The sequence below is a fragment of the Bombyx mori genome, chromosome 16, assembly GCF_030269925.1.
Source record: "Bombyx mori chromosome 16, ASM3026992v2".
Taxonomy (NCBI): domain Eukaryota; kingdom Metazoa; phylum Arthropoda; class Insecta; order Lepidoptera; family Bombycidae; genus Bombyx; species Bombyx mori.
This window is the reverse complement of record NC_085122.1, coordinates 11,386,032-11,397,102: the sequence shown is the minus strand read 5'-3', so window position 1 is coordinate 11,397,102 and position 11,071 is coordinate 11,386,032. Positions and strand designations below refer to the sequence as shown.

Genomic DNA, 11,071 nt, shown 5'->3' with positions numbered 1-11,071 from the left:
ACGTCCGGTTCGTGGTGAAAGATGCACCGGTGTTCGAATCCCGCAGGCGGGTACCAATTTTTCTAATGAAATACATACTTCACAAATGTTCACAATTGACTTCCACGGTGAAGGAATAACCTTGTATAATAAAAATCAAATCCGCAAAATTATAATTTGCGTAATTACTGGTGGTAGGACCTCTTGTGAGTCCGTACGGGTAGGTACCACCACCCTACCTATTTCTGCCGTGAAGCAGTAATGCCTTTCGGTTTGAAGGGTGGGGTGACCGTTGTAACTATACTGAGACCTTAGAACTCATATCTTAAGGTAGGTCGCGGCATTTACCTTGTAGATGTCTATGGACTCCGGTGACCACTTAACACCACTGTGGACTGTGAGCTCGTCTACCTATCTACGCAATAAAAAAAAAAGATGGACATGGATCGCTTACGACAAGGCCTAGAATTACACAGATTATCTTTTCAAAGCTCATTAAGTTTAGTCCGGAATCAAAATTGGATTCTGTGTTGCAGTAGTCTACATAAGTAGATCGAATAGGGCTTAATTTTTTGACAAGTTATGAAAATCAAATAAAAAACCACAATCAACGTCATTTATTGACTTTTCGACAGGAGAATTTCATGAAAATGCAAAAAAAAAGAATACAATAAAAAAATCATAAATACTAGCTCGACTAAAATACGAAACGATATATGGCATTTTAGAGTATTACAGTTGAATCTTAAACGCTAAACAATCCAATAATGACCTAATATACAAATACTAATCTATATATATAAAAATGAATTGCTGTTCGTTAGTCTCGCTTAAAACTCGAGAACGGCTGGACCGATTTGGCTAATTTTGGTCTTGAATTTTTTGTGGAAGGCCAGAGAAGGTTTAAGCGGTAGATAAATATGAAAATGCTCGGCATTAAATAAAAATAACAATTTTGTTTTTCCTTTGATGTGTCCCCCGTCGGACGGATTCCTTTTGTTTGTTTTAAGTTTATTTTATACAAAAGTTTAGGTCTTTTATTTATCGATTGAGGCACTACGAAGTCTGCCGAGTCAGCTAGTAATAAATATATATTTAAGTAAATATTAATTTCAATCGGTTCATAGTTACTAAGATTGATACGAAATTGAATTCATCCTCTCTAAAACAATTTAAAAATAGTCTACTCAAAATTACTTGAAAGTGAAATGTATTTGACAATAGCAAGAGGTGTATTTTGTAAAAGCATTATTAGCCTTTTTGGACAAGTCTGCCGTCCAAGATGGCTTCTTGGCAGAAATTCTTATGAAGCCAACCTTACTAAGCGTGTAACCGATACTGATAGATTTTAATAATGTATTGAAAGCCTTCTTAAAAGAATCCACGGGAACATGGTTCTTGCTACTAATAATTCACTTTCAGGGTAATTAAGTGAAAACTTCCAAAGCGAAACGGTTTTGTTTATGATTGAAGGATTACTTGTGGCCCGGAGACCTTTCCAGTTTCACCAGGACGCGAAATTGTATGACTACATACTACGTACATTTGCGAAGAGAATCATTGATGAATTGCGTAACATGACGAGTTAGTATCATAATTATTGAGATTACGAAAAATCTGATTATTCTATTTTGTTTTGATTAAATTGAAATTGAACTATCGAAAAGTTCTTTGGGTCTTCTCGAATCGGTCTACTGTTCAAGTTCCTGCAGGTGCTGTTTCTCTTCTTCCTCCCTGATGAGAGCCTCTCTCTCCGCCGCGATCCTCGCGTGCTGCTCGGCGATAACGCGGAAAAGCTCAGAGTGCTTCAAGGTGGCTTCGGCGACGGCGGCTGATTGACGAGGAACGCTGGTTTCTGTAATGTTACCGTACTTTATTGTGGAGACGTGGAATGCATCTTCATGTAACAACAAATGCCCAATTACCTGATTGTGTGTAATTAAATATTTTATAATTATAATTTGCGTAATTGTTGGTGGTAGGACCTCTTGTGAGTCCGCACGGATAGGTACCACCACCCTGCCTATTTCTGCCGTGAAGCAGTAATGCGTTTCGGCTTGAAGGGTGGGGCAGCTGTTGTAACTATACTGAGACCTTAGAACTGAATCTCAAGGTGGGTGGCGCATTTACGTTGTAGATGTCTATGGGCTCCAGTAACCACTTAACACCAGGTGGGCTGTGAGCTCGTCCGCCCTTCTAGGCAATAAAAAACAAAAACTAGATAGTCGATCTATCAGCCACAGACGTCCGTCTACTGCTGAACATAGGCCTCGCCCCAACGATCGGTCCTGCGCTGATTGCATACAGTGGAACCCACGCGAACCTTGTTGGACGCCTACTCACGTTATGTCTTCCGGGACGCAGTCGCCACTCGAGAACTTGTTGGCCCCAATTAATTAAATATAGGTACTCAATCTACCTACTAAGAGCAACACCGTTTTATTGATACAAAAAGAATATTGTAATGATTTGGTGCAGCTTTGTATTGTAAGACTCATAGGCTATGGCTTACAAAGACCCATAGAATGTACAAGATATACAGGCAAGACTAAATTTTTTTGTAACACTTAATTTTGTAACTCTGAGCTTGCTTGTGATCGAAAATTAAAAAAAAATATGACTATTTGTAACGCAACTTAATGAATTGAATACTTGATAGGATTAGTGCAATTAAATATGTCTTAATTAACTATCGAAGCGAATGGGCATCACAACGTGATCATCAACTAAGTTGAAAACTGATTTCGGTTGAGCGCATTGTATTTTTATTTATTTATTGCTTCGATATGTGGCAGAGCACATGGCCCGTCTGGTATTAAGATATTACCGAAGGCCAAAGACATCTACAATGCCCCACCCACCTTGAGATATAAGTTCTAAGTTCTCAGTATAGTTACAACGGCTGCCCCACCCTTCAAAGTGAAACGCATTACCGCTTCACGGCAGAGATAGGTAGGGTGGTGGTATCTACCCGTGCGGACTGACAAGCAGTAAGATACCTTGAGACATAAGTCTCAGTTCTATGGTACAATGGCTGCCCCCTTCAAACCCATCACCGCATCGCAGCAGGTAAGGCTTAGTTACCTTCACAGGCAGATAAGCGTTCGGTTTTTACAAAGAGAGTTCATGACATTGCTGGTTTAAATAGAAGAAAGCCACCATTGAATGCTTACTTAAGTCATGCTCACGAATGACATCCACGATGAAGGAATAGCATCGTGAAATAAAAATGCAAATGCACAAAAGTTATTTCCGTAATTACTTATAGGATGTTTCGTGATCTGACATGGGTAGTTACCACCGCCCTGCCTATTATTGCCACTAATCATTCTGGTTATGGATTGAAGAGAAATGCGGCCGTTGTACTATAGAGTTGAGTCTTAAAACTAGTGTTTCTAAATGAGATCCGGTAACCATTTAACACTAGGGTTGACTGTCGCAAAATTGCCTCTGTATTCATCAGTTCACGAACTTTCATACCATAAGGATGTGGATGTTGGGCGTGCTCTTCAGCAATCTTGGAGTATAGCTGGAAGTGCCTGTCTTTAGCCAAGGCAACGGATTCAGAGTCAGCTGGGTGCTCTGGAGGCACGTCGCTCAGTATCGGATGGAAGCCTTCCTTGTCAGCCACGTAGTCCACTGTCCGAACCTTGTGACGTGGGTCGACGTACGCGAATTTTCCTGGAAAATGACGAAGAAAGGTTATTAGACAATGTTTTGCAGGATAGTCGGAACACCATGGTTCCTAAGGAACGTGGATCTCCATGATAACCTGGAGCTTGACTCAGTCAGTAAGTATCTACAGTCGGCATAATTGTGCCACTTTGAGAAGGCGGCATGACATGAGAACCCTCTTGTCGTGGCCGCTGGAAATTACATACCCGATCCTGTAGACCGAATGGCAAACAGTCGACGTCGCCCAAAACACGTCATTACGAATCCTCCCGATCCATTAACGGTGCTTTTAGGTACTACAAGCACCGGTCACCGTCCCCGTCGAACCCGTCGCTTGCGACGAAGGGCTCGATGAGTAAATTAACCCTCAGACACAGCCCACTGAGTTTCTCGCCGGAACTTCTCAGTGTGACGCGTTTCAGATCCGGTTGTAGATTCTGCGAAGCACTGCTCTTGTTAGGGCCAGTGTTAGCATCACTCCGGTTTGAGCCCCGTGAGCTCATCTACATGTTAGGGCGAAGCTGAAATAGCCTCTCAAGGCTATCAGCATAGGTAGGAAAAAAAAGACAATGTCAATTTATGGAGAAAATGTTTTTGAACACAGTGCAATTGTACTCGCTCTCACGGAATATCAGTTTTAATTTTCTTAGTATGAACGACTGTATTTCCTCCTCCTGGCGTCGTTTCCTCGTTGATGGTCGTGACCGTCATGCTTAGAAAATATTTTGTCTTTTGTTTATTTTATTTTCCAGCGTTTGCGTTAATTGGCCGCGTGAAGAGCTTCAAGAAAGGGGGTTTCTAGTGTGGTGCGGATTTGATCGAGCCATTGTCGGACTGCGCGCGCGCGGTCTCTTTCCCTCAATTATCCCAGTCACGAACAGCCTCTCTAAGCTATCAAGTGAGCGGTTGTATAATGCTACGAAAGAACACACTATTGCTTACAGCCGAAAAGTCAGTATATAAATCTTAATAATAAATAGTTGTTCTCTCTAATCTATTGTTGGCAAAAAAATACGTTAACTAAATACTATTTAATTTGAATTAAAAAATGATCTCGTTATTGTATACGGTACTTTAGTGTTGCGCATTAGTTTGGTCTTAAAAATGTAGTCTTCTTATCTGCGCTTACTTATTCCAAGTTTGTAATTCTAAGCTTATTTTGCCTCCACTTATTTTAAGTCTATAGAAGGACTTCGATATATTTAAAAACTAGCGATCCGCCCTCGCTTCGCTTCGGAAACATTAAATTTTATTATTGGTAGTTGAGTCCCGCGATGTTACCCGCGGTTATTGTCGTACATCGGGTGAGGCCGCGGGGCGAAGCTAGTCTAAAAAAAGTAACCTAAGTTACTCCTTATATCATCAACTACCTATCAGTGAAAGTCCCGTCAAAATCGGTCCAGCCGTTCCAGAGATTAGCCGGAACAAACAGACAGACAGATAGACAGACAGACAGACAAAAATTGTAAAAAAATGTTATTTTGGTGTATGTACCGTATGTATATTAATATGCATGTAGTAAAAAGCGGTTATTTCAATATTACAAACAGACACTCCAATTTTATTTATATGTATAGATAACTGAGGCGCAATTCTAGTCGAGACCTTCAAATTACGCCACATCTCGTGTGCTTTGTAATCTCTTCTCGTCTTTGAGGAGGCTTAAACTAATTTAAGCATTTAGCTATGTTTCGTGCTCTGAATATTGTTATCGATATTAAAAACATAACGTCTAACATCCGAGTTAGGCTAACAGCCAAAATCCACCTTCATGCATTTGTTTCACGGACTATTTTTAATTCTACTGCTAATGTACTTACACTGAATGAATTTCATTGAACGATTGAGCTTTGTTAGAAATTGCGTCGACAATTGTTTCAAGGATTTTGTATCTGTGTCTCACCTGTTATTTGGCTAATGGTAATACGGTAATATCCATTACTTCGAAGCTGTTTATATTATTATTATGTACATAGAGCATACACATATTTTAATGTTAGCTGCTACTAAATGCTCGCTAAATACACGCTAAATCAGGATTCTAATTACGAATATAAACAATAATTACTAAATATCGCTATGCAAAAAATAATAAAAAGTCTAAAAGTAGATAATGAAAAATAAGTTAAGCACAATAATTATTAAACTAAAAATATAATAAATCACGTTGTGGTCGAAGGAAATTTAAAGAGTCGGAAAATGAATTCCTGTCAATATTATTATTTGAAGCAGAGGACAGACTAATGAATGGTTTTATAATACACAGAAAAAAGAACGACAAATCTAAAAAAAATTTTTCTTCTGTGCGTGTGTTTGTCACTGAACTCCTTCTAAGCGGCTGGACCGATTTTAATGAAATTTTCTGTGTACCTTCAGGTGGATTCGAGAATGGTTTAGATTTACAAATCGGCCCGGCAGATGGCACTGCAGTCGGTATCTAGGTTACTTATCTTTCCTAGAAATAATTTATATGGCAAAACAAGGTTTGCCGGGCCAGCTAGTCTATACTAATATTTTATTATATAAAGAGGAAAGATTTGTTTGTTTGTTTGTATTGAATAGGCTCCGGAACTACTGAACCGATTTGAGAAAATCTTTCACTGTTTGGAAGCTACACTATTCTCGAGTGACATAGGCTATAATCTTTTTTGAAAAAAATTAGGGATTCTTACTAAAACTTCAATGATGTAACTCAAGGTATAAAAAAATTACCTAAAATATTCTTTACATCGCGTGCCCTGCCGCGTGAAAACTATTGATGATAGAATAAAATAATGTACTACGACTTTGTAGAACACATTATTATTTACAAAAAGTGACGCGGCAGCACATATCTAACTATTACAGTTATGCCGCAAGAAGTGTTCTTTTATTTTAAAAAATAAAACAATGTCAAATATCGTTGAATTTTTTGTTAAAGACCCTAGCGGAGCCGGAGCATGCCGCTAGTGTTATATAAAATTTTATAGACTATAACTGCTAGTTACCGCATCGTAGTACTGTAGAATAAAACATATTATCGTGCTCTATATTCTTGTAGTATCACTAAGACCAAACGCAAAGTACACAACGAAGTTTATGACTAAAAAGCAACTTTCACCTGTTTACGTTAGAATTCAAATTGCGCAAATTCCGTGTTGCGTAGAATTGGTTCTTCTGAGGATAATTGAACACAGATTAAACTAGTTTTATCTTGGATCATATACATTTAGTTGCAACATGTGGCTAATAAAATTAACGCCTCAGACACAAAAATAGTCGCAGTCAAACCTATACAGACTTTGTGTAATGGAAACGGGACATTTTATTATTAAGCAATATAAATTTTCAACATAAGGCGTATTTATAATGCAAGTACATTGAAATTCATCTCTCATTATAATAGGACCTATCGATGGTTTGAATAAACTGGATCATATATATTTAGTTGCAACATGTGGCTAATAAAATTAACGCCTCAGACACAAAAATAGTCGCAGTCAAACCTGTACAGACTTTGTGTAATGGAAACGGGACATTTTATCATTAGGCAATATACATTTTCAACATAAGGCGTATTTATAATGCACGTACATTGAAATTCATCTCTCATGATAAAAGGACCTATCGATGGTATGAATAAACTCAAATGACCAAATGAAGTTCCGATACATCTGATTAAAGCCAGAGGTTGATTGAAATAAAACTTAGGTAACATATGTTATCATCATCGGTGAGTCCCTTAATCCGCTTCAACCCCAACAAGCTTGATTCTTACATATTCTAAAGTGCCAATTAATCCTTCAATCACTCTGCCTGACCACTCCCAATTAAAATTGAGTTTAGCAATAGCACTTCCTTGTTTTTCCCTACCTATGCTGATAGCCTTGAGAGGCAATTTCAGCTTCACGCTAACATGTAGGTGAGCTCACGGGGTCTAAACCGGAAGTGTTCCTGACACTGGCCCTAGCAAAACAGTGCTTCGCAGAATCTACCACCGGATCGGAAGCGCGACCCACTGAGAAGATCCGGTGAGATACTCAGTGGGCATCACTTCCTATGTCAACCTTGGTATGGTTTTAGATTAACATTATTCCTCACTCATATATAGCTCTCTACGTATTTGGATGTATTATATTTGACTGCATTGGATAAGTAGATTACAGATAACAAAACTTACCCGCCATCTACCACTACTAACTATGAATTATACCGTACATCAGCTCTCCGAGCCTTCGTCAAATAAGAACGCATGTTTGTGTGGTTACAGAAATTGATAACATGGATGTGGATATTTGAGGCTGTCAGCGCAAAAGTAGTCTAGGCTTACCATAGTTAGTATGGAGATAATCAGGTTCGAATTTACCATTAGTAGGCAAAAAAAAATACGCGCTAAAATGATGTTTACAAAGGCATCTATTATCTATGGCTGAAACTAGGGATAGGCCGATTTTGCATCAAAATTTATTATGTTTTAAATAAATTGCAATATATAGGCACGAATATGAATTGTGGGTTAGGCCAGTTTTGCGCTGACGGCCTCATTTGTGTGTGATCAAAATAGGGACATCACGAATTTGGGAACCAAATGATATTTAGGGAGAGGATACTGGCATATAAACAAGCAAAAGCTGGCCCAGGTCAGCTGAATTCCCGGAGAGATTAGTACCAGCGAAGGCATATCTGAATTTTTTTATGGTTGCTTTGTAATCTAATTTATTTTATTGCTTAGATGTGTGGACGAGCTCACAGCCCACCTGGTGTTAAGTAGTTACTGGAGCTCATAGACATCTACGACGTAAATGCGCCACCCATCTTGAGATATAAGTTCTAAGGTCTCAAGTATAGTTAGAACGGCTGCCCCAAGCCGAAACGCATTACTGCTTCACGGCAGAAATAGGCGGACTCACAAGATGTTCTATCACCAGTAAAACAGTACCGTACCTCTCACGACTCCGCTGCCGTCACTGACTTCGGTGTGTTCCCTGTCAACGTGTCCGGGGAATCGTCCAGCAGTATAGGAGAACACGTAGGGCTTCGGTGGAGGGTCAGGCGTGGTCGTCTCGAGGTGAGACACGTCGCAACTGGTCAGGCCTGCAGCCAGCACCAGAATGAGTGTGTGGCACAGCATCTGGAGAAAAGATATGGGGTTCAGCCAGGTTCCGTTCGATTTTGACTTTATGTTTCAAAGTGGCTCGTTGTATTTGCGTTGTATTGCTTAGTTGGATGCACGAGCTGTGTTGAGTGGTTACTGGAGCCCATAGATATCTACATCGTAAATACGCCCCCCACCTTGAGATATATGTTCTAAGGTCTCAAGTATAGTTACAACGGCTGCCCCACCCTTTCAACCGAAACGCATTACTGCTTCACGGCAGCAATAGGCAGGGTGGTGGTACCTACCCGTGCGGGCTCACAAGAGGTCCTACTACCAGTAAAAAAATATGGATATGTCTCCAGTAAATATGATAAGCCATAGACAGTGAGACCCGTGGCATGACGGACGCTTCTGATTAGGTCGACTGATTACGAAGCCAATAGAACAAACATTACGTGTATTCAATTATCAATTTATAATCAATCTGCAATTTATTTTCCAATTTTTAGCTCAAAAAAGTCGCAATTAATCGCAAACACAAAGTTTTAGTGGCAATTGTCTTGTAGTGTAGTATAATAATATATAAGTCATGTAAATTGTAATTTGGAATTTTTTTTAAAACCTCCTCTCGTTCAACAACCAACGTCCAAACTTCGCATGAGACAGAACTCATGAAGAGGCAAAGGGAGGAAAGCGAAGCGTTTAGTGCGGAGCACATTTCTCCCATAACCCTCCTCCTCGGGACGCCGGACCGGCGGTCGTCGGCGCCACGACCACCAGCCCTCTCGGTCGGCAGGCTATCCGAAGCCCGCCTTGATGGCGCCGGTTAGAGTGAGCTATCCTACGGAATACCCCGCTGAATTTGTAATAATAGAGGAGTAATAAACCAACACTTGTACAAGACAGTTGTTTTCATTCGAACTAGAAACTCCCTTCAGTCTGATGTATATTAGACAGAGGTAGGCAGACCTGTGTGGACTCAAAGTAATTTCATTACAAAGAGATATAAACAAAATCTGAACACCGATTTAAAAGTCACCGATCCGTGCAAAAAGTTCTCATTATTTTCCAGATTAAATCTTATAAATTAGGTGGTTTGTTATCATACAAGTTTTCGGAAAACCCGTTTTGGGATGTGGTGAAGAAACCAGCTTGTGTTTTACTCCGTCAAATGTTTTGATGAGATCATAATTATTTTTTATCTTTTAATTAAATGAGAAATTTGAAGAAAATCGGTAATCGAGAACAATTGGTACTTACTGTGTATGTGTCTTAGATTTCGAATTAAATACCCATAAATTTACGTGAACTGGAAAACCAACACAAAAACAATGATGACTTACTAAACATTTTTATTATCATACTATTTATTATACTATGAAAACGTTCTAAGAATGGTTTAAGATTTTTTATTTCTAAGAAGTTTGAAAGATCAGAAATTTTTTCCTACTTAATCACTAATGCTGGAGTCATGGTCCAGACGGCTGGCTGATCCTTCAGCTGGTCGTAGGACCGTCGAGGCGATTCGCCCGGTCCTTGTGGATTGGGTGAATCGTGACAGAGGACGCCTCACTTTCCGGCTCACGCAGGTGCTCACTGGGCATGGTTGTTTCGGTGAGTTCCTGCACCGGATCGGAGCCGAGCCGACGGCAGAGTGCCACCATTGTGGTTGCGACTTGGACACGGCAGAGCATACGCTCGTTGCCTGCCCCGCATGGGAGGGGTGGCGCCGTGTCCTCGTCGCAAAAATAGGAAACGACTTGTCGTTGCCGAGTGTTGTGGCATCGATGCTCGGCGACGACGAGTCGTGGAAGGCGATGCTCGACTTCTGCGAGTGCACCATCTCGCAGAAGGAGGCGGCGGGGCGCGTGAGAGACGCGCAAGCCCGCCGCCGTCGAGCGGGGGCCAGGGAGGCGGATCTCGCCCAAGCCCTGGCCCTCTAAGGGTTTCGGGTCCTCTTCACATGTCGGTCTGGGGACCGGCGAAGGGGGCCTAAGAAGACGACGTGCAAGCTGCTCTGCACGCGTTTTACGCAAGAGCATCCGGGTGATGGAAGGCCGGCTATCCTCGACCCACGCTGGTTCTGACCCAGCGGGGTATTCCGTAGGACCATTCTAACCGGCGCCATCTAGGCGGGCTCCGGATAGCCTGCTGACCGAGAGGGCTGGTGGTCGTGGCGCCGACGACCGCCAGTCCGGCGTCTCGAGGGGGAGGGTGATGGGAGAGATGTGCTCCGCACTAAACGCTTCACTTTCCCCCCTTTGCCTTTTCATGGGTTCTGTCTCATGCGAGGTTCGGACGCGAGTTGTTGAGCGACAGGAGGTTTTAGTCAGTTCGACT

General features: G+C 41.1%; 1 protein-coding gene across 3 annotated transcripts in view; it reads right to left on the bottom strand.

The window, feature by feature from the left end:
- Window positions 1–582: 582 nt before the first annotated feature.
- CPR56 (cuticular protein RR-1 motif 56) overlaps window positions 583–11,071 on the bottom strand; it is a 36,188-nt gene continuing 25,699 nt past the window's right edge. The window contains exons 2-4 of one of the 3 annotated variants that reach the window (XM_012696439.4): window positions 8,578–8,764; window positions 3,460–3,660; window positions 583–1,834 (exon numbers count right to left, since the gene is read on the bottom strand). In XM_012696439.4, the coding sequence (XP_012551893.1) occupies window positions 1,671–1,834; window positions 3,460–3,660; window positions 8,578–8,764 (552 nt within the window). In that variant the 3' untranslated portion in view covers window positions 583–1,670. Of the gene's footprint in view, window positions 1,905–3,403; window positions 3,661–8,577; window positions 8,765–11,071 lie in introns of all 3 variants that reach the window. The other 2 variants (XM_062672836.1, NM_001173230.1) reach the window with 2 other exon arrangements.